General features: G+C 44.8%; 1 protein-coding gene across 2 annotated transcripts; it reads right to left on the bottom strand.

Moving 5' to 3' along the window:
• Positions 1 to 776: 776 nt before the first annotated feature.
• LOC119646677 (polypeptide N-acetylgalactosaminyltransferase 3) lies at positions 777 to 19,320 on the bottom strand. 2 transcript variants are annotated; one of them, XM_038047212.1, is made up of 11 exons: positions 19,025 to 19,320; positions 18,865 to 18,965; positions 18,521 to 18,701; positions 18,291 to 18,457; positions 2,884 to 3,011; positions 2,636 to 2,823; positions 2,416 to 2,560; positions 1,756 to 1,998; positions 1,296 to 1,694; positions 1,120 to 1,239; positions 777 to 1,021 (listed from the first exon to the last, which is right to left on the bottom strand). In XM_038047212.1, the coding sequence occupies exons 1-11, from the start codon at positions 19,156 to 19,158 to the stop codon at positions 878 to 880; spliced, it is 1,950 nt and encodes a 649-aa protein (XP_037903140.1). In that variant the 5' UTR covers positions 19,159 to 19,320; the 3' UTR covers positions 777 to 877. The 2 variants fall into 2 exon arrangements, with proteins under 2 accessions (XP_037903140.1, XP_037903141.1); XM_038047213.1 differs by lacking the exon at positions 19,025 to 19,320 and having other exon boundaries at positions 18,760 to 18,900.
• Positions 19,321 to 24,299: the final 4,979 nt, after the last annotated feature.

Below are 24,299 nucleotides of genomic sequence, written 5' to 3'. Positions count from 1 at the left end.
ACACAAACTGGTGTTCGAGCGTCGCCCCGACCTCATGCTCGCTGTATTCAATGATTGCCTGGGTGGCAGCAAGATTCGCGCCGCAACAAAATCAAAGGATATCCTCTGCAGCCGTCTGCATACCGACCACATTGTATGCTTAAGACAGCCTGTACTTGAAAAACTCATTAGGAGTAGACTTCTTGAAGCGATACGTGCTATCCAGGAGCAGAGAGATTCATGTCGTGGGGGTCGTGAATGCCTTTCATTGAGGTGAGACGAACAATGGTCAATCTCGACGAGTAGTGTTCCTCGTAGCGTTTGATATCATAAATGCTTTCAATTTTGTAACATAACCAGAGACGTCAGACACACAAAATTTTTTTCCGCGCGCAATGCCACTTCTTGCTGATATAAGGATTTATCTGGAAGTCCGCTTCCTACTTTATGAAATACTCGAAAACCAGAGTGGCAAGAAAATCACGTTGGAGATAGAACAGCGATTCATCCTGAAGTAGATCTCTCTCCATACTTCATCGAATAACCAATCCTCTCTTCATACTATGGGTTGTTGGTGGGTCCCCGACTTGAAGGCTCCCTAAAACGGATTTCGTGGTGATGGGGTGGTCTTTAGTATGTAGTCCGCAGCTTACTGCTGCTGGAGTCCAATATTCAGTGCGCAAACGCATTTGCCTACTCTACCCAAAGAGGGTAAACAGAAAAGAATTCATTCTAGCGATTAAAAAGGTAAAAAAATTACCCAAATGAACGAAGGGATAGATGAGTAAACATAGACGTACTTGTTATAAAAATATGAGTCTATTTTTCATAAAAATAAGTTAATTCCCTAACCTATAATGCACTAAATTAAATTATTTGTCGTTTGTAATAAGCACAATTAAGTCGTCTCTTTCCATGGCAGCGGAACAAAACCCCATCGTTGGCTATTTTCGTTATTGCATTTTTTTGCCATAACGTCTCGATCTCCTCCCTCGGTTACTGTTAAACAAAGCTTTGAGCCTTGATGACGTATTTGTTGGGTCTGGAAGAGTAAGACATAAAATAATAATTTTAGAATTCCCAGCTATCGTAAGAACACATTTATTTTTCCAAACTAAAATTCTATCGATTGAAACTCACCATCACGTCATATTCCCATTTTTGTCGTAAGGTATTATGGCACTCAGTGATTCTTACGATTCCTGTCATGTCTGCTGGTATGTCGAAGGAGTCAAGGCAGATACCCTCGTTGGTCATTATCTAAATAAGAAGAATATGAACGAACCTACAATCTCAGATAGGTAAAAAGATAGTACCTGCCCCTTCGGAGTAATTACAAACAGATTTTGCAGTCTTGGATCACGATTGCAATTACCAACAACAGCAGAAGCAATCGCCATACTCAAAGCTGATTGATTCGTCGTTTTCTGAATGCAGAGGTCATTCTCGCCATCCAAAGAACTACGCAATACATTGGACATAGGTTTTAAGGTGGTGAAAAGGTTTTCCCAAGACATTTGGCGAGATCTGACACCGTGTTGTAATATGTAGTTATCAAACGCCTTCGTGATAGGAGTTTCATTGTCTAACGTGAATATTTTTCCGAAAAAGCGATTGTGTCCTGGGAAGAAGTTATTCGGCCATATATTCTCCAAATACCAATTGAAGGATTTACAGTGAAGTCGTTTTCGTAGTGCGAGACGATCAGCAACATCCTATATTCCAAAAAAAAGTCTTGAACTCGGGGGACATTTTTTCAATATTCAGAGCACATACATATTTATCTCTTGAAGACACATCAAGTGAAGTATAGCGAAAATAGAAGTTTGCCCATTCGTCCATCCAAACCAGTGCGGCGCGTGCCAAATTTTCACTTAGCACTTGTCCAACCCCACCCGGAAATGTGTATGGGGAGCTTTTTCGGAAAAGATGACCAACGTGTGAACACGGTGAAATTTCAATAGAACCTCCACATTGCCAAATGCGGAAGGACATCTCGACATTTTCCCCACCCCATATCTGTGAAATTTACAAAATTTAAAGGAAGTTGCAGAGAGCCCTTGGGCGAATAAATGAGCATTATAAATGTACGGCGAAAGAATGAAACTGGGACTGAAACTAAGCAAAGAAATTAATGATAATTGAACTGAGCTGACCCGTAATATTTTCCTGTGTAGCAAAACAATCAAATTAATTAAAATGTTAGTATAATTTTCGAAAATGAATATGACCTATAGGTTGGTGATATTTAACAAAGCATAGTATGAATGATGTAATGACTTTTACATGCAAAACAAATGTTAGATAAGCATAAAATACATATTTGTCCATTTCTTTTTGTTGAAAAGTGCTTTAACGTGTCACCGCAAAAAATGCGATAACAAACACTTTATTTCAAAGAGTTTCCTCTGCAATGTTATGACACAATACACTCACCTTCATGTTGGGGTCATAAGCACCTACTTCATAGAAGTAACTTCGATCTATTGAAAATAAGCCGCCAGCCATGCCCGGTGTTGGAAATGGCGCCGATAAATCTGTCGTTTGTTTATCGATTTCTGATTTCCCTAACACAAACCACCTAAAACGGTCATAATTGAGGTTGCATTATTTTCTAAGAAAACATTTAAATACATCCGAGACCAGAAACATTTACCTAAAATGCAGTTCCCAATTGAATGCACCCCAATGATACTCAAACGACTTCTGGTAGCCAAAGTTATCATCGGATATGATATCAATAACTGGGCACATTACACTTCGTCGATTTTCTTTGATTCGAGCTAAAATTGGCTCGAGCCAACCCTTAGTGCATTCGCAGTGGGCATCCAGGAAAGTTAAGACCTTAATTAAGGAGATCGGTGTTAATAAAAAATGTAATGGTTAAAGATACGAACACATTACCTCGCCTTTGGCTTTATCCGCTCCAAGCAATCGGGCATTCACCAATCCTTTTCTTTCGGAAAGACGTAGAATTCTTGTTGGAACGGGTAAAGTGGCAACGTAGTTCTCCAAGTCCTCTTTCAAGAAATCTAGAATTCAATTTATGATAGCAATGTATTATCATTAGCCAACGAAAGCAGTAACTCCAATTTAGGATTCATTTTTACTTTAACCTAGTTTTTATGACTATCGAAAACGGTTTATGGTAAGGCTCTGGAAGATATGCACTTTCGTCATGACCAACTTGAACAGAGATTCTTGCGATACCGACTGGACTTTCTGGACTTAACGAGAAATAACTCCGATCCAGATTAAAGAACATGATAATCGTGTAGGGTTACGCAAAGACAAATTTTCTATGCGCAGCTGCACGCAGTTCAGAAGAGGCTTCCTGAAAGTGACATTGTGATCGGAGGTGGAATCTGGAAGCACCTTGTCCGGAACTGTGATAGGAGGCATGGTCCCGGTAACCATGACAGCAGTGGTTTGTAACTTTTGGTAATGTTTACCGCCTCGCATCGATTGCAACTCAAATGAAATGGGTGAAGTTATCGACACGTTTCAGAAGCGCTTTACAAGACCTGGTTGACTGCAGAAACGTGAAGGTGAATAGAGGAACGTAAGGAGCTGAAATCTCTATTGATTACGACGTGCGTGCGTGAGAGCGATGCGCTGGAGCAAAGTTACTTTGGAAAAACAAAAACAAGAAACGCAGAATAGGAACTTCAGCATTGTAGCATTGCAGCTTGCAGATAATCGTAAGTTTTTCGATGGTTCTTTCAGGAAGGTTAATGGCAAGCTCCTCATCTACAATGATTGGCAGCTAAAGAGGTGGAAGGCACACATCACCACGATTCTCAATCGTATTGTATAACATCCGCTAAAATTCAACAACTGTTACGTCCGCAACAACTGTGGCCCCACGTTGGGTGCCACCTCTATTACGATGAGAGTTCAGCGTTGCATCACCTTGGCACCAAGGCTGTCGACCAACCAAACTCCTCTGACAGGTTTGCCAGTCGTGAACACCAACTACGCGAGATAATATGAGGAACCGGACGGCACGTGTTGGAGCTAACCCGAATGCTAGCAGTTCGGCGAGATGTGGGCCGGGGTTCTTGGTTCTCACATATTACTTCCCTGTCAGGACACAGAGATTTTATCACGTGCCTTGATTGAGAAGTCAACAAAACTAAAAACACCCGAGATAAACTACTCTTTTAATAATAATATAATAATCGTTGGCGCAACAATCCATATTGGATCAGGGCCTTGAAGTGTGTTAGAGCACTTTATTCAAGTTTCTACTCTTTTAGAGGCGTGAAATCTCGAGGCGGAGTGATACCACCGAAAATTTCATTCCCAACGGAGCTAAAATGCCAAACGGCTTTAATAAGGGAGGGGACTAAATCACAAAAAACTTAACGCGCGCGGGATGGACGGGGAAGGATTAGCTTTCGGCTGATTCTGACATCTACGCGACGAGTCGCCCCCGTCTCCCTTTCCTCTTCATGGGGGCGAGATGATAAGTGGCCCTGCGGCGGCCCACTTCAACCTAAACGATTACCTCCTATCGCTTCAAACATAATGGAGGGAACCCTAATTATCGACCTGATCTCGCTAAATCGCTAAATTCCAAATGTTCCAACCGCAGACGAGGAGGTTGACATCCCATTGCTCGCTGCCACGGACTTCTCTTCGATTTTCGCGTCACCATACAATTCAGTCCGTTTCGCCTCCGAAATCAAAAGACTCCGCTGTTACGACGCCCAAGAAAATTTCCTTAGGCGGTTTTTTCGCGAAAGTATTACGAAATCTCCGCAACAAAAGTCAACAAAAAAATATCCAACCACCATTCCTCTTTTCTTTTTACCCCCTTCTTCTTTTCTTCTTTGCAGAAACCAATCCCGTCAACTATGTAGCGCGGCAAAGCAGAGCAGGGCAGCCACAACGATAAATTTCCCGTCGATGGCCGAAGCCTGAAGATTAAAATTTGAAATTTTTAAATTTGAACTTCAAATTGGAATATCCAAACCTCCGAAGCGGCCAGAAAAATTATAACGACAGCTTGTGAATAATACAGCAATCTACCGCAATATGCGTTTTCAGAGTAATTTCTCAAACCTGATTACACTAGTAATCATCATCAACGGCGCAACAACCGGTCTAGGTCTGCCTCAATAAGGAACTCCAGATATCCCGGTTTTGCGGCGAGGTCCACCAATTCGATATCCCTAAAAGCTGTCTGGCGTCCTGACCTACGCCATCGCTCCATCTCAGGCAGGTCTGCCTCGTCTTTTTTTTCTACCATAGATATTGCCCTTATAGACTTTCGGGGCTGGATCATCCTCATCAATACGGATTAAGTGACGCGCCCACCGCAACCTGTTGAGCCGGATTTTATCCACAACCAGACGGGCGTGGTATCGCTCATAGATTTCATCCTCACGTACGGGACCGAAAATTCTTCTCTTTCGAACGCTGCCAGAAGTTCGCAGTTTATTTGCTAAGAACCCAGGCTTGCGAGGAATACATAAGGACTGATAAGATCATTGTTTTGTACAGTAAGAGCTTTGACCCTATGGTGAGACGTTTCAAGCAGAACAGTTTTTGTAAGCTGAAGTAGACTCTATTGGTTGCCAACAACCATGCGCGGATTTCCTCATCGTAGCCGTTATTGAGTGTGATTTGCAACCCTAGATAGGAGAAGCTATCAACGACCTTAAAGTTGTAGTCTCCTATCTTTTTTCTTCCCGTTAGCTCAGTGCGATTTGGTGTTGTTGGTTGATTGATTTTTGGTGCTGACGTTGCCACCACATATTTTGTCTTGCCTTCATTAATGTGCAGCCCAAGATCTCGCACTGCCTGCTCGATCTGGATGAAGGCAGTTTGAACGTCTCGGCTCGGCTCAACCGAATTTTATCCACAAGCAGATGATCGTGGTATCCCTCATAGATTTCATCGTTATATAGTCTACAGAATCATCCACCCTCACGTAGAGACCAAAAATTCTTCTTCTCTCGAACGCGGCCAAGAGTTCGCTTTTTTTTCGCTGGGAACCCAGGTTTCCGAGGAATATATAAGGTTATGTTCTTATAATAATAATAATAATCATTGGCGCAACAATCCATATTGGATCAGGGCCTTGAAGTATGTTAGAGCAATTCATTCAAGACCGTAACGGTACACTACACTACACTGTAGGAGGCAATATGGTCAGCATTGCGCTCACCCGAGATTATTACCCTGATTTGACTCAGGTACTCATTCACAGCTGAGTCGACTGGTATCCGACGTCAAATCACGATACAAATTCCACTGCCTCCAGTGAGATTTGAACCGCGACCTTCCGTACGACAGCCTTGTACCCTAACCACTCGGCTATCCGGACACATCTTGCCAGTCCTTATATATTCCTCGGAAACCTGGGTTTTTTCGCTGGGAACTCAAGTTTCCGAGGAATATATAAGGACTGGCAAGATCATAGCCTTTTAACAAGAAGGATTGCGAAATCTTTGCGCGTTCGAGAGAAGAATCCTCCGAAGCCTACATAACGACGAAATCTATGAGCGATACCATGACCGTCAGGTTGTGGATAAAATCTGGCTCAATAGGTTACGGTGAGCGGGTCACTTAATCCGTATGGATGAGGATGATCCAGCCCGGAAAGTCTATAAGGGCAATATCTATGTTAGAAAAGGAAGGCAAGACAGACGCTGCCTGAGATCGAACAATGGCGTAGGTCAGGACGCCAGGCAGCTTTTAGGGATATCGACTTGATGGACCTCGGCGCAAAACCCGGATACTGGTTGTTGCGCCGTTGACGATGAAGATCATAGCTTTGTACAGTAAAAACTTCGACCCTATGGTGAGACGTTTCGAGCGAAACAGTTTTTGTAAACTGAAATAGGATAGATAGAACTGTTGGCAGCCAACAATTTCCTATTTTTATTGTTTTCGTTTGACCAGTGCGGTTTGATGCTGTTCGTTCTTTGCTTTTTGGCGCTCACGTTGTCACCATGAACTTCGTCTTGCCTTCATTAATGTGCAGCCCGAAATTTCGCGCCGCCTGCTCGATCTGGATGAAGGTAGACTGTAAATCTCGGGTTGTACTTCCCACAATATCAATAACGTCAGCGTAGACCAGTAGTTGGATGGACTTAAATAGGATCGTAACCCTCGCATTTACCTCAGCATCACGGATCACTTCCTCCAGGACCAGGTTGAAGAGGACACATAATAGGGCATCCCCTTGTCTTAGACCGTCATTGATGTTGAATGGTCTCGAGAGTGATTCTACTACTATTTTCTGGCCTCGCACATTGGTCAGGGTCAGCCTGGTCAATTTTATGAATTTTGTCGGGACACCTAATTCTCTCATGTCCGTGTACAGTTTTACCCTGGCTATACTATCATACGCGGCCATAAAGTCGATAAAAAGATAGTGACACTGATGTCCATGTTAAAACAGTTTTTCCATCGCTTGCCGCACAGAGAAAATCTGATGTGTTGCTGATTTGCCTGGGGTGAAGCCTCTTTGATATGAGCCAATGATGTTCTGGGCGTATGGGGCTATCCGGCCTGGCAAGATAGAGGGATATATCTTATAGATGGTACTCAGCAACATGATACCACTACAATTGCTGTACTAAGTGATATCCCCCTTTTTATGTATGGGACAGATAATGCCTCATTACCAGTTCGCAGGCATTGGTACGCTGTCCCACACCTTGAGCATCATTACACGCCCCGGAGAAAATGGCACTCCGACTAAGAATGGTTCCTTGGATGTATACAGCGGAAAGGGGAGGACGGCCTCCCACCAAGTTGGCCGATGCTGAGTAGAATATACAATAGGACCAAGCTAAATAGGAATGAAAGAACCATCTATGTAGATACTACTGGAGTTCTCTATTCTGCTACACCTCCTTCCTCTCCAAATTAAATACGCTGTATCGTGCAGTGCTGTCAGATTCCGTGAGTTTCGATGCTGGGCAGAGAACCACTAAACCTATAGTAAGATCCATGACGAAGTACCACGGAAATTCTGAGTGCCTTCAAAGGAGCCACAGGCGAAGTTTATGAAGAATTTTAAGGGAAAATCTGACATTCGTACAACCCCATTACGAGAGCTTTTGAGCGCAAATATGACCAGGATTACGATGGTTTGTGTGGGACACTGGCTTGTATGAGGCCGTGCCGCCAGACCCGGCATAGCTTTTAATTCGCATTGTCGAAGTTGCGGAAAAGGGTGGAGAAACCATCAGGCACTTACTTTTCGAACTAGGCTGAGGACACAATGTAAAAAAAGTCGGAAAACCAGACTCTGGACGCTTCAGGTATGAAAATTTTTGTGATTTTCTTTTATAAAAACATTTGAGTGGATATTTGTCCCATTAGCACCGTAATGTATATGCATATGCACTTTCGCGCGATACCGACATTCAAAGCCTTGAACTTGCATAGAAGCGAAGGCTGGGCTGTCGTAGCAGAAGGTCGCGATTCAAATCTCACTGGTGACAGAAGGATGTGTTATCGTGACTGGATGTCGGGTGACAGTCGACTCAGCTGTGAATGAGTATTTGAGTCAAATCAGGGTGATAATCACGGGCGAGCGTAATGCTGACCACATTGCCTCCTATAGAGTACTGTAATCCTGTAGTGTACCGTTACGGTCTTGAATGAATTGCTCTAACACACTTCAAGGCCCCGATCCAATATGGATTGTTGCGCCAACGATTATTATTTATATTATAACTTTGTTAGTCATAGTGCGATTTCCACCAAACTTTGTAGGATCATTTCATGAAACTAGAATGAACCTTAGGGGGTTTTGCAGCCAATTTTTAAAGATTATAGTAATATATACTAGTATTGACTTTATTTGAATAGATATCGGTATGGAGGGTATTTCAGAGCCTAGGTATCATATAGTGGAAGCCTCTTGCTTTTTTCAGATCTTTCGGTTGGGTAGAATGGGTCCGTGAAAGAAATAGCCACTTTCGATCCCCCCCTTCCTCCCCTTTCCAAAAAATATCAAAACTAAAACCGGCTTCGGAAAGTACTAACGGAGACATTTCTTATGACTATATTTGATGAAAAAAAAATGTACACCTCCTTTTGCATATATGAGGACCCCCTTAAATTCGACGTAGAATGAAGTAAGTCACTGTATGCGGGAGCGTTCACAGCTCCCACTTTTCCCCCAAATTTGGTATTAATCGCTAGAACCGTTTCCGAGAAAAATGGATGTGACAGGCAGACCGACAGACACACAGACGGACAGACAGACAATAAACCGATTTTAATAAGATTTTGTCTTACACAAAACCTTACGTTGGGGACCTCACTAGGGAAAGAGTTCATCGGAGTTCTTTGCGGCCAGATTCTGCTCCCGATGTCCTTCCTACAACAGCCATGGTCTTAGGATTATCATATTTTTGGTTCATATGTTGCTCCCCTTTGGAAGTTTACATTCGCAACTCTATTCCCACAATAACAAGCTCTTTATAATATAGGCGTACCCGTGAAAAAAACCCACCTTTTTTCTGCATGTTTTAAATATTGTACGTTATTAAGAAAGTTAATTGAACTATTGAAACCGAACTTATCATCGACAAAAATGTTGATTGCCATAAGTGACAATCTATGTAAAATAACACTCCAACTGTTCATGTAAAGATAACGGCTGATATGCATTAATATTCCATGAGAAACATTGCAAAAAATATATGAATCTCAACTTCTAATTTGCTTTTTTACAGTGATACGCTGTTATGTGTGATAATGTCTCGACAGACACTAATTTTCGCACAAGAGTACTCAAGGTAGCACTTTACTTGTCACTTCCTCACTTTTTATCAGAAAAATTATCTTCACCTTTTCATTAAATAGACAAAGACATTCAATTGATCATCTCTGATATATTGTCCGCCTTTTGAACAAATATTTTGTGAGGATAGTAGGATTTTTGTATGCTTTTGGCCCCTGGGCCCTTCTTATCTGGCAGATAAATGGAAACCTCAAGGTTTTATTGAAAACAAAACTTTATTAAAATCGGTTTACTGTCAATCTATCAAACGCATCTGAGAAAAAGTTAGATAGGATCTACGCTGTTGTAGGAAGGGAAGGTCCAGAAAGCGGAGGCGGGAGGGGTATTCCACACGAGGGAAGTTTTTCTTAAAGAAGATTGGATGGAGTCAAAATCAGTCTAAATCAGAGGAGAAGCGAAGTATAAAGCCTGACAATTTTGCTGCTCGATTGGTGACTTCGAAACAATGGGTATCAAAGCAGAGCTTATTGTCGAAAGTGACCCCGCGGTTTTGAGTAGGATTTAAGCAGGATAAGGAATGTCTTTTAAAGAAGTAGGAGCAAGAAGCGGGTGACGATTTTAGTGAGTAGCATATAGAGTGACACTTTCTGACATTTAGCGCTAAACCATTAGTCAAGCACCAACGAACCAGAGTGTCTAGGTTAGATTAAATGGAAACACAGTCCATAGGCGACTATATAGCGGAAAACAGCTTAACGTCGTCTGCATAGAGCAAACAGGAACAAGTAAGGAGGGAGGGAAAGTCATTAATAAAAAATATAAATAGCAAAGGGCCCAGAATAGATCCCTGTTGAAAACCAGAGGAGGGGGAAAAGGAGCGAATTTGGTAGAAAGATTACAACTGTGAGTCCCCACGTATGTAGTGAATTACATTGCTCTACGTTGAACTTAATATAGTTATGTGAGGTACTTTCCTAAGCAGGTATTCATTTTGTGATTGGTTGTAAAGGGAAGGAGTGAGGAGATCTCAATTACTGCGCTGGCAGCACGGGTGTCACAGGTTTGATGGAGCCTGGCAGCATGATTCCGCCAGCTTGAAGCCCAATCGTTAACTGCCATTACGACGGATGCGACGCGATTTAACCACGAGCTTGTCGGACTAGATGTCGAGAGCATTGAGCGTACTAGAGGACTGGTTCTACAAAAGGCTGAAGAAGAAGCTCGTTGAACGCCATACTGACAAAGCTAACGCTTCGTGACTATGGCTCAAGCATTGAGTGCGGCTGTAAGACTTCCGAAGAGCATACAGGCTATCCTGACATGTACCGATTCGGGTTCTTTGGGCACGTTGACCGCTACCGCCGATTAAAATCTATGAGGTCCACGGGCGGCGCTTGGTTGGTGAAGTATCAATTGACACATCAAAACACGTATTCGATCAGACGGTCGGTGCTTTGCGTTCGGATTTTAGGGACTAGATAATGTTCTAGATCCGCCTTCTAGTAGTAGATCATCTGGGCCTCGACAAGTGCCGGGAATGCAGGAACACCCATGGTTCGCAAAAAAAGTCACAAAATGTACCAGCCCCTACATCTTTTCCATAAAAAAATAGACTTGCCCGGGGTTCTGGCGACAGCTACTCAGAATGCAGTACCACCTCGCTTTATAATTTATTACCTCTTGAGCCAATCGACACCTTCGGTAAGGTCTCAGTTCTCCCCGAATCCCGGAATCGTTTAAACTCGCGGCAGCAAATTCTCCGTCATTTCATTACATCAACACTACTGACTCTTATCGTTTCTAAGGTGCATCCATTATCACGGGAGAAGTTCGCAGGTCCGCGGAAAAAGTTCAAAGAAGTCTGCAGGGTATTTGCAGACCTCCAGACAGCGGTATGTCTTTGTCATTTCTCATGATCCCTAAACCCAATGGCGAATGGAAACCTTGTAAAGATTACAGTTCCACCCACCTTGCATTTAGTCAAGGCATATCACCAAATCGCTGCAGCTCTTGAAAGCATCTCGAAAACGATAATATTTACGTCCTTTTTGAGTTTGTTAGAATAATTTTTGCCCTGTTAAATGCGGCGTAAATCTTTCAAAGATTCATTCCTTTTTCAAGGTCTCCCTGAGGCCGGTGTAGTACTCAACGTCGAGATTCTTACAATTGGTGGAGATTCTTCGGGTACACGATAATCCCTAAAGGCATCTGTTTGCAAGAATTTCCGATCAAAATTCCTTCCCGTTCGTTACATAATTGACTTCTACTAAGTCTACTGCGAATAGTGCGTGCCGCAGTTTTCCCCTCGGACGGAAAACTGCAGCACTATTAGAGCACGACACACACTAGTCCTTTAACAAATGTACAATGTTTGTACTTTACAGCGGATCCCACTTTTTGCGAAACCCCACACAAATTATTTCTGTGCGGCACACGAACACCAAGAGGAACTAGAAGCCAACGATGACGCTAATAAAACTCGTTAACTTTTGCAATTTATTTTAATGGATTACACGACACACAATTAATTTCACTTAATTTGATATCACGGCATGAATATTTTATAATTTTGTCACTAACACAACATATATTCCTAGTCAGCTTTGTTCAACTAGACTCAGCCGTGTATCCGTAGGTCGCTGATTCATATCCGGCTCGAAGGACTAAATGTTAGGAAGAAGTATTTAGTCCTGATCCGGCCCGTAGAACTCCTGATTTGCGTTAGCAAATCTCGCCTAGCTTCATGCCCTGAAATTGTGGATCCGGGTTCGGTTGCTTTCCTGAGCTTCTCCTATGAAGCTCTTGAGCGCTAACGCAAATCAGGAGTTTCACGGGCCGGATTAGCATTCATTAATTCTCCCAAACGGCATCCAACCGGACTCTTTCAAAGTTCAAGCGATTTCGCGTTTCCCGCTTCCAAAAACGGTTAAGGGTCAGAAGGCTGTTGGGCATGTTAGATTTCTATCGGTGTTTCTTGCCCAAAGCCGTCTACTATCAGTCGACCTATCCAGAGCGAAGAACAATGACTCCCGCCTGATCGCATGCCCCCCGGAGGAGGTTATTCAGGCGTTTGCAACCACCAAGCAACAACTGGTAGAAATTACATTTCTGGCATTCCCTGAGCAAGATGCGCCGCTAGTCGTACTTGTCGATGCCATCCACAGTGCTCACGGACCACAAGCCACTCATAATGTAGTTGCCGTCGTTTTGTCAGGTGTTGTTGAGGTTAAGATCCCCGCCACCGTCGATTTCCAGCAATCGTGGAAGCATCGAAGGACGACACATACTTTCCTATCCTCGAGTTCAGAACTTACTGCGAAACCTCAGACAAGGGACCAAAGCCATATACTCCGGCCGATTTCCGCGAGGAAGTATTTTACTTTGTTCACGATCTAACATACCCAGGCATCCGTACAACGAATCGGTTAGTCACCGTAAAATATTTCTGGCCATCCATGAACAAGGACATCAATTCTTGTGCCTGTGAGTAGCATACCAGAAGTGTAAAACTACAAGGTATGTGAAGAAAGAGGTACGGTTACTCCCTCGGTCCACCAAGCGTTTCCACACAATCATCTCGACATAATCGAGCTTTGGTAACGCTCGTACGCTTTCAGGTGTGGCCTGAGGCGATACCTATGAAAGATATTACTCCACAACCTTGCGCTTCTCGAGAGTGGAATCCATGTGTCGGGAATTATAATAATCAACGAGGGAATGCAGTTCGTGTCCTCCTATTTATCGGAGTTGTACTTGTCGGCTTCAGCCAGAGACAGAAAATATCGGCGCTCCGCATACTAGAATAATTTAGTTTTATTTCGGCAAGTGATGTTCTCTGGTCATTTCAGTTAAGTAAAACTGGCAAGTACGCCAACTTACCATACCAATAAATCAAAATCCCAAACGCACGTTCACATTGACATAGAAAGCAGACTTGCGATCATGGATCGCAGTTCGAAGCAACTCCGTTGAAGGTGCTGACAAAGCTGATTGGATGCGAGGAGACTCGAAATATGGCGTACCACCCAAACAGATTACAGAAAACAGAGATAATGCGGAACGACAGCAGGCAGCCTTTCTTCCGACGATACTCTCGACACTCAGGAATGCTAATATGAAGGACAGAAATGTTCTATGGAAATCCGCAGCGGGTGCCAGGAGATTTTTTTGTTTGCGGAGAACGCACCGCCAAATCCCCAACTGTTCCTCAAAATGTTCAGAGTGCAAATGAGGCGGCTACGGTTGTGGATAATACTCAAATTGGCATTGATTGACAACAAGACAAGACAACCTTACAGAACAGGAAACGAAAATAATATAATAATATAAACTCCGCCGAAGCCGGTCCCAAGCCCGGTTGTGAAAGGAGGAGGGATGGATAGCTTCAGTCTGAATGGCTGTACGCCACCGCAGCGTCTCAGGGGGTAGGTGAGGAAAGTGCAGGAACTTTGCAATCTTGCAGATTACTCACTAAGGAAGCTATCTACACACCTGGCAGCTAGGGATAAAATGCACCACCAAAAATGAGAAGGAGAAATTTAAGGTCCGGTACGGATAACCGGCGGGAGTCGTCTGACTTGGTGACTGGGTCGGGCTCTCGTAATGGACAGCACGGCGTCGAAACCGCTAGTCGTGGGGCGGTTCGACGTCTAGGCGCCACGACGACCAGGAGCACAGCTCCGCCTGCTGCAGCTGTTTCGCCACAATCTTTGGCGACCACTTCAGCAGGTTCGCGCAGGAAGTGGATGAAATGGACTGGAGAAATGAACCTCTTCATCATCCGCTCCTACTACGAAATAACGGCGGGGGCAGGTACAACATCTGACCTCCCCTTGTTGGACCAGAGATTCGTCGAGCGTTTCCCGCAATTCGCGCACGTGACTGTGCAGCGAGTCGCAGACCAGTACCGCTTCATTACTCGCAGCGACACAATCCCGGCCACCATCAGGGAACGTGTTCGACTTGAAGTCATCGGGGAAACTGGTGACCGAGAGTCGATGGGAGCAGAGGCGGCGGCATCAACAACATCACGCCGCACTGCAGGCAACAGGTTCAGTACTCGCCGAAGCACTCTTCTCCACCGTCCAGCTGAGGTTTCCGTTGAGGTTCGGGACGAATTCCAAAGAGCGTGTATAGAATTCTCGGATATGGATCCTTTGCATAGACCAGGTATTCCCAGGTTCTATGCATCTCTAGCAACTCCGGGAATTCTATTTCAAATCAATGATGAGATTGCATCTCGACTGTGTGTTGATATGTCGCTGCTGCAACTACAATCACTTGTGTATTGTGATGCAGTTGCGGCTATCAGATTGCACGGTCAAAAGATTCGCTTTCGCGTTATTGGTTTGAGTGACAAAAGAGATCCACCATGGAAAATTCGTCTGGAACGTCGGCGGGACTCACTAAGGCAGGACATTGCTAGACTGATTCAGACCAGCACTGGCAATGCCAGCCGACGGGTGAGAAATAAAGTGCAGAGGGTTTACCGGAACTATGCCATCCCCTGTGAAACACCCGTTGTTGAAATTCTGGACACACTAAAACAGAAACTTTCTGTCATATGCAGTCGGTTACGACGGTATAGCGAAAGTTATTCCAGACGTGTCCAGAATGCAACATACGCGAGGAACCAGCGGAGCTTTTTCAGATCTCTCAACGAATCCCAACAGAACGCCCAGACAATACAGTTCTCGGTGACGGAAGCGAAAGAGTATTGGGGTGGACTGGGCCAATACACCTGGCATGAATTTTGCGGATGTTACCGAAGAGGAAGTTCGACGAGCCATAAACAGCTCGAAGAACTGGAGGGGCCCAGGTCTGGATCGGGTGCAGAATTTCTGGTATAAGAAATTTACCAGCGTACACAGTCGGTTGGCACGCAGTATAAATGAGGTCATGAGTCGGCCGGAGGAATTTCCACCTTTCCTCACTGCGGGGATTACCTACCTTATCCCTAAGAAGGACACGGTGCAGGACCCCGCAGACACAAGACCGATCACTTGCTTACCAACCCTCTACAAATTCATCACGTCCATTATTAGTGGAAGGATCAATGCGCACCTCGAGACCAACAACATTCTATCCGAGGAGCAGAAGGGCTGCCGAGTTGGGTCAAGGGGTTGCAAAGAGCAACTCATTATCGACTCGGTAGTTGTAGGACAAGCAACTAGAGGTCAAAGAAACCTCTTCAGTTGCTATATCGATTATGACAAGGCTTTTGATAGCGTTCCGCATACCTGGCTAATCGACATCCTACATCTGTATCGCATTGATCCGAAACTAATAAAGTTTTTGGCGACAGTCATGGAAGGGTGGCATACCACCTTATCGGTGCGTACATCTGAGGGTGCTAATACCTCAGAGCCCATCCGTATACGGAGGGGCATCTTCCAGGGGGATTCATTGAGTCCTCTTTGGTTTTGTATGGCACTGAACCCCCTTTCATGGCTACTACTACTACTGATGCTGAGGGCATGGTTTTGCAATAAAATATGCCCTATGTGCTAAGTGCGAACTGACACACTTGATGTACCTAGATGACATCAGGCTGTATGCTGGTACTGACAACCATCTTAGAAGTCTGTTACGAATAATAGACATGTTCAGCCGTGATATTCGGATGGAGTTTGGTTTAGACAAATGTCGAATCCAAGCCATCCGCAAAGGTCATCACGAGCCGCATGCCGGACATAGCATTGGTGATCTCCACATCGAAGCTATGACTGAGACAGACTTCTACAAGTCCTAGGAATTCTGCAAGGAACCCATGCTCGAGTTGGTGATCTGAAGGAAGCTCTGCTGTCCGAATTCCTGCGACGTGTAAAGCTGGTGCTGAAATCGCATCTCTCGGGGAAGAATAAAATAAGCGCGTTGAATGTATTCGCTATCCCTTCACTGGCTTATGCATTCGGAATATTGCCGTGGACGAAGACCGACCTGGAAAACGTCCAGCGGCGGATACGGACAACTATGTCCAAATTCCGAATGCATCACCCAAAGTCTGCCGTGGAGCGGATGAACCTGCCTCGTGACATCGGAGGTAGGGGCGTGGTTGACGTGGCGGCACAACATCATCGCCAAGTCGACTCGCTGCGCGCTTATTTTTACAGTAAAGAGCAGGCGAGCCCCTTGCATGCGGCTGTCTGTAAGGCAGACTGTGGACTGACTCCACTTAACTTGAAGGATCGATCTTTCAATCCTCTGAGTAGGATGAAGTCGGACCAGGAGCGGATCGAGGAATGGAAGTCGAAGGCAATGCACGGTAAACACGTGAATTGTCTTTGGCAGCCATTTGTCGATTTGCATCTGTCGAACAGATGGCTGTGTGCTGGGAGCTCTTTGCTGAGACGGAGGGGTTCATGTGTGCCATTCAGGATGGCGTGGTCGCCACCCGAGCTTATAAAAAGCTCATCATGAAAGAACGGGTGGAGAACGACCAGTGCAGAATGTGTGGTACGGCGTTAGAGACGTTGGACCATCTCATTTCTGGCTGTACTGTTATGGCACCGGTTCAATACATCACCAGGCATAATGCTGTATGTAAGGTTATCCATCAAAACCTTGCATACAAGCATGGGCTGATCACGGGAACATGTCCGGTTTACCGATATGAGCCGCAAGCAGTACTTGATAGTTCTGCTTACAGCATGTATTGGGACCGGCAAGTTCTGACTGATCGCCATACCGCACACAACAAGCCTGACGTACTGTTAGTTGACAAGACGGGTCGCTCCGCGTATATTATTGATGTTGCTATTCCCCATAATAGCAACATTGAACGGAAATACGTGGAGAAGAAGGTGAACTATGAGCCATTGGCTCGGGAAATCAAAGAAATTTGGCGTCTCGAGCGGGTAGTTGTAGTTCCCATAATATTGTCAGCTACAGGTATTGTACCTAAATCTCTCACGGCTTCCCTTGATGTCCTGGAACTTTCGCACAGTCTGGTTCAAACCATGCAGAAGTACACCATTCTGCATACGTGCTCGATGTTGCGGGGAGTAATCGACGATTTCTCCCACTGACCTACCACCGGCCACCACCACCAGTGCCCCTTTAGTTTTTAAGTAGGTAGGATCGTCCGAGCCTAAATTCTTGGCACTTAGTGCTAGTATTAGGTAAAATCCGGCATCTGCCGAGATTGTGATAACTCGGAAAATAATAATACTCATGATCTGTCCTGCAGGAGAAATTCAATCAATGTTGGAAATTATATGGTCCACTTTTAAGTTCCCCAAGTGATGATAGGCGCTACGTTGAACTCCTGCACTCGTTTCAAAATATTTAGTGACGGTATGGCTCAGGCTACGGTGGACCTTGGCGCAAAACCGGGATGTCTGGAGTTCCTTACTAAGGCAGGCCTAGACCGGATACCGGTTGTGGCGCCGTTGATGATGATGATAGCTCAGGCAAGAATGATACAGAACGCAGAAAATAATATGATACTTGCTCAAGCCTCAGGGGAGGAGAAGATGACTCCAAAATCCCAGGATCCTCTTAAGAACCAATATAATTTTCACCTCGTGCTCATGTTTCCTCTATACGCTCCTGGTAATTGCTGTATACTTGGTATTTACAATTTAAACGAACTTACCCCGTTCGCTGGCATCATCCACTAGAATAATTTCCTTCAGCAAATGCCTCGGCGATCGATTTATGGCACTCCACACAGTCCTCAATAGCACCGACCATGCTTCATTGTGAAAAACGATTATGATGGAAGTGGTGGGAAGGTGTTTGAGATACTCCTTGGCAACACATCTGAAGAAAAAGGAGAAAAATCCAATAAAATTCAAATTATCTGAAGGAAGTTTCTGTTCTTACTCTTTCTTCCTATAATCCGGCAACGTCCGATTCAAGGGAATTCGATCGCTCGCGAGCAGGTTGAATCGATTGACCTGGAACATCCGTTGCATGATAAGACTCTCCCTGGGGGGGATTACCACGGGCTTCCCATTGGCACCCTCAGCCTCCACAGGATTGAAATTGTTCTGATTGAAGTCATCTGCATTGGAAATATAAATATGAGCCACGCAAAGACTAATTAGGATTCCTAAATCTACCCCAAGCCAGAAAGCGTTAGTGTGCTGGGAAAAAAGTGCAACCGGGAGCTAACACCACCACCCAAGCAGGCAGTCTATTCTAGGGAACTTAAATCAACACTCAACCTTTCGTTGCATTGCCAAAGATGCTTCCTGCCCCGATGTAGTGCGCCACGATAACGTTTTTCGAGCTTTTTTCACGGAGTTTCTGGTGGTACTTTGCGTCCCTGGAAAAGCAAGAATTCTAAATAGCGAGAAAAGCTTGACAGTAGCAGGCAATAGTTACCTTTTCCTCATATCTGAGACATTGAGACTCTGCAGGTAGACATTGATGCTCACTGCAAACATGAAGAAGGCGAAGAACAGGAGGAAGAGGTAAATGAGCCACAGCTTCCGGATTCTCCGATAGCCGATCCTCATTGTGCTCGAGAAGTCTCTACTCAAGCCCCAAGCCAGTTTGCGCAATCAGAGACGCATCTGTCTGCGAATTAAACGAGTTCAGCCCACGGCTGCAACACAACCGAATCTGACACAAACTCCTCCACTCACTTTGAGTCACTCGACCACCGTCTGACAGGTAAGCCATCGCGGGTCGTCTGCGTGGGAGGCAGCGAAGCAAACAGGTGTCGGGTCAGCTGATGTTGACTTGGTTTGTGAATGTGGAATATCTCAGGCACGGTGTCATCGAAGACACACACCGGAAGATGTTATCAGTTTTGTTTGAGTGTTTGGCCTTTGTGTGGAATGCAAAGAAACCGTTCCTGTTCACTCCTTGGTGGAGGCATAATCAATCTAAATCACTGTCAAGTGGTCCAATACCTGCTCTCCCAGAGCATGTTCGAAAGAAATGTCGATATAACTATTGTATGCGAACAATGTGAAAATCTGCATAGCGGAGTATGGGTAGCTGACAAAACAGCAAAGCCGCGATTGGAGCTGCGGAAATCGTGCTATAGATATGAAAAAACACCCAGAGGACGGATTTACACGCGCCAAGATAGGAGGTATATATAGTATATCTATAGCTGTTACGCTACCTGGATTCGTTGAGCTACACATGCAATACAAAAACGCGAGGTTTTTTGTGCATTCCATTCCCCGAGCAATGGAAGCTGCGAAAGCTGATACTTATTCCGAAGCCAGTTTACCTGGGTGACCTCTCCTCATATCGACCGATATGTTTCGTCAATACCATTGGTAAACTATTTTAACGAGTATTATACAACAGGCTGCTCGACAAACAATTCGGGTTTCGTAAGGGGAGATCAATCGTCGATGCAATCAACATGGTGGCTGGCCTGGCTCGCGCTGCAATACAAGATGACTAATGCTGCGCATTGTTGACACTCGATGTAGAAAATACATTCAACACTGCAAAGTGGACGAAAATCGATCTAACCAGACTCCTAAGTACATTGTACGCATCATTGTTCCATTTCTTCTAGGGAGAAGATTATATTGCGACGAGGATGGACTGAAATTATTCCCGATGACGTGCGGCGTACCACAGGGTCTGTTTTAGGTCCTTTACTGTATACGATGGAGTGTTGACACTACACCTTCCTAACGGCGTTACAACCATTGGTTTTGCGGACGATATCGGGGTAACAGTAGTTGCAAAACGCTTAGACGAGATCGAAGTCTACCAAAAGAAGCGATATGGAAGATCAATTCCTGGTTAAAAAAGTCCGGTCTATCACTTGCTAAACATAAAACGGAACAAGCGCTAATCAGCAAAAGAAGGAAGGACACAACCGTGAAAATTAAAGTTGGTAAAGAAACAATTTACTCCCAAGAGTCGCTTAAATATTTGGGAGTAATGATTGACAAAAGGCTCAACTTTAAAGAACACATTGAGTGCACTGCAACTAAAGCGCCTTCCATCGCTGTAACGATTTCGAGGATACTACCGAACATTGGAGGACCAAGGCAAAGTCAACGTCGTCTTATTTCAAGGGTAGTTAGTTCCGTGCTAATCTACACAGCTCCAGTTTGGGCAACTGTTCTGGAAAACAAATCAAACTGCGGAAAACTAGGAATGGCGTATCGACTAAATGCACTCCGGGTATGCAGTGCTTATCAAACAACATTAGAAGAAGCAGCATATGTACTGGCAGGGACAATCCCCATAGACATTTTGGCGAATGAAGGTCGGCGCCTCTATGACAAAATGTATGCAATCGGGGAGTCTATTGTACTTCGACGGCAATTAGCACGGCGGGAATCCATCACAGAATGACGAAAGAGATGGAACGAGGCACAAACTGGCCGTTGGACCTACCGGTTCATTCCACACATTCGAAGATGGAATGAAAGGAGCCACGGGAAACTAAGCTACGAGTTAACATAGTTTTTAAGTGGACATGGAGGTTATCGGGCTTATTTACATCGATTTGGACACGACGAGTCACCATGCTGCCCAAGATGTGGTAGCGTGGCTTAGAATGCGGAGCATGTTGTATTTGAGTGCCCAAGGTTAACAGCGCATCGAACTAGGCTGGAGGGGATCGCAAACAGACACCTGAAAATATAGTGGAGTTTATGTTGGAGTCAGCAAAGCTTGGAATCAAGTAGTAATTCAGCCGAAAATGATTCATCAGCAGCTAACGCATGAAGAACTGCGAAGAAAGCAAGAAAGGGAGAGAACAATAATGAGCCGCAGTTAAGAACTGATCCAGCCGCGCGATGCAATGCTTATAGCAGTCCCGTGGAGAGAGTGGAAGAAGAAGGAAGTGGTTTCAGTGAGTAGGCGTCTCACATAACTGCATGGCAGGAGCCAGCAGTAGGTTTTGAACTTTTCCCCCTTCCAACGACGAAAAAAAAACAGGCGGACAGACACACATCGACTCGATTCTAATAAGGTTTTTTTTCGCACAAAACCTTAAAACAGAAAGCTGGAGAAACTGATCGTGAAGGTTCGCCCGCAACTATTAAAGTTCCATCGAAGTGTTCCATCGAAATGCGCTTTATTGCCTCTATGATAGCCAGGCTCGGGAATGTGGGGATCGATTCCTCACGTGAGATTTAATAAAACTTCACGTAAAACTGCAGAGTCGAGCGCCGCTAATGAGAAGGAACATCCAAGATGGATCGCATCCTCAATCGGTAACCTCCATGCCTTAACATCCTAAGGCCATTCAAATTGAAGGATGCCCCTTTCATATCAGTAAGAATTTAGCTCCGATTCATTTCTGAATAATAATAATAATAATCTTTGGCGCAACAATCCAATTGGATCAGGGCCTTCAAGTGTGTTAGAGCACTTCATTCAAGACAGTAACGGTACACTACAGAATAGCCTGCAGGAGGCAATGTGGTCAACATTGCGCTCGCCCGAGATTATTACCCTGATTTGACTCTGGTACTCATTCACAGCTGAGGCGGCTGGTATCCGACGTTAAATCACGATACAAATCCCACTGCCACCAGAGAAATTTGAACCGCAACCTTCCATACGACAGCCTTGTGCTCTAACCACTTAGCTATCTGGACACCATTTCTGAATACTGAATACTAATGGAGAGGAACGCAATAATAAATTTAAAGAAAAAACATAAATAAAAATAATAACTCCGCCGTAGCCGGTCCCAAACGCGGCTGTGAAAGAAGGTGGGATGGATAGTTTCGGTCTGAATTGCTGTACGCCACCGCAGCGTCTCAGAGGGTAGGTGATGAAAGTCCAGGAATTTAGCAGTCTTGCAGATTACTGACTGAGGAAGCTATCACCATACCTGGCAGTTTGGTATAAAATGCAAATCCATCTATGAGAAGAAGAAGAAATTTAAGGTCCGGTACGGATAACCGGGGGGACTCGTCGGGCACCCGTAATGGGCAGCACGGCGTCGAAACCGCTAGTCGTGGGGCGGTTCGACGTCTAGGCCACGATGACCAGGAACATTGCTCCGCCTGCTGTAATTGTTTCGTCACAATCTGTAGCGACCACTTCAGCAGGTTTGCGTAGGCAGCGGATGAAGTGGGCTGAAGAAATGAACCTTTTGATCATCCGCTCCTACTACGAAATAATGGCGGGGGCGGGTAAAACATCTTACTGCCTCTTGTTGTACCAGAGATTCGTCGAGCATTTCCCGCAATTCGCTCATGTAACTGTGCAGCGAGTCGCAGGTCAATACCGCTTTATTACTTGCAGCGACAAAATCCCCGCCATAATCAGGGAGCGTGTTCGATTTGAGGTCATCGCGGAAATTGATGACCAAGAGTCGATGGGGGCAGAGGCGGTGGCAACAATAACATTACGCCGCATTGCAGGCAATAGTTTCAGTACTCGCCGAAGCACTCTTCTTTACCGTCTGGCTGAGTTCTTCGTTGAAGTGGCATCTCCAGCTACTCCGAGAATTCTATAACAAATCAATGATAAGATTGCATTTCGGCATGATATGTCGCTTTTGCAACTACAATCACTTACGTATTGTGGTGTCGTTACGGTTGTCAGATTGCACGGTCAGTAGGTTTGCTTTTGCGTTGTTGATTTGAGTGACCGAAGAAATCCACCATGGAAAATTCGTCTAGAACGTCGGCGTGACTCACTAAGGCAGGGCATTGCTAGGCTGATTCAAATCAGCTCTGATAATGCCAACAGACGAGTGAGAAATAGCATGCGGAGGATTTACCGGAAGTATGACATCCACAGTGAGATACCCGAGATGATTCTGGACACACTGTAGTCGGTTACGACGGTATGCCAAAAGTAACTCCAGGCGTTCCCAGAATGCAACGTACGAAAAGAACCTGTGGGGTTTTTCAGACCACTCAACGAATCCCAACAGAGCATCTAGACAATGCCGCTTTCGGTCTGGCTCAGTTGCTGGTTTAAGCCGTAGGCAACTGGCACGCTCACCCATTTTGTGCTGTTAATTCTACGTGTTAGAAGTTTCTTGTCGAAATGAAACCTCGTTGTCATCCTATCCATTTGTATTATTAATTCGGGTACTAACTCGAAGAATATCAATATTCCTTTGCTTCAGGTGGCTCCCCGACATGATACTTTCAGCCATTCTAAAGCTCACCCTCTCCGCTGCCTCTGTATGTGAAGATGAAGAGGAGTTAATCCCAGAAGGATTTCCAAGGATTCCGTTGGGCATGTCTTCATTGCTCCACTGATACTCTCTGGCTGTTGAGTTAAGTTCAATTCTTCAAGAGTAATTGTTGGTGTAGTTTGATTCGGAAGTATTTGACCACTGCTTGTCGTGTCACCTACATACTGTGTAATCTAATGGCTATCAGGTGACCAAATTTGCGCTTCCTTGCCATCCTTAGAAGAGTCCCTGAGATGACTTCTAAGCCTCTCTGGAGTAGTAATTGGAAAATGTCATCCGATGCGGGCGATTTCAGTGGTTTAAAGGCACCCATTTCCCTGTCAGCCTAGCTTCAACAGCATACCTCTTCTACTAGTTGTTAATTCACTTTTTTCATTTTTGTCCATTGCTGGCAAGTCAGCCAGAATGTTGTTGCCTTTCGCCGTGGGGTATGACGCCAGGAAATGAGTTCTTAGAAATAGATATACGCTGGTTTTGAATTAAATGTACTCTGTTCTCCTTATTCTC

Source organism: Hermetia illucens, chromosome 1 (genome assembly GCF_905115235.1).
Source record: "Hermetia illucens chromosome 1, iHerIll2.2.curated.20191125, whole genome shotgun sequence".
NCBI classification, from domain to species: domain Eukaryota; kingdom Metazoa; phylum Arthropoda; class Insecta; order Diptera; family Stratiomyidae; genus Hermetia; species Hermetia illucens.
The sequence above is the reverse complement of the archived record's forward strand: the minus strand, read 5'-3'. Positions and strand labels throughout refer to the sequence as shown.

Excerpts from the sequence above, each read along its gene's own strand:
- LOC119646677 (XM_038047212.1), bottom strand. The coding sequence starts at position 19,158 with ATGAGGATCGGCTATCGGAGAATCCGGAAGCTGTGGCTCATTTACCTC. Across the intron at positions 18,702-18,864 it reads CTTTGGCAATGCAACGAAAG|ATGACTTCAATCAGAACAAT; the intron begins GTTGAGTGTTGA and ends TTTCCAATGCAG. Across the intron at positions 1,022-1,119 it reads AATGGGAATATGACGTGATG|ACCCAACAAATACGTCATCA; the intron begins GTGAGTTTCAAT and ends TTACTCTTCCAG.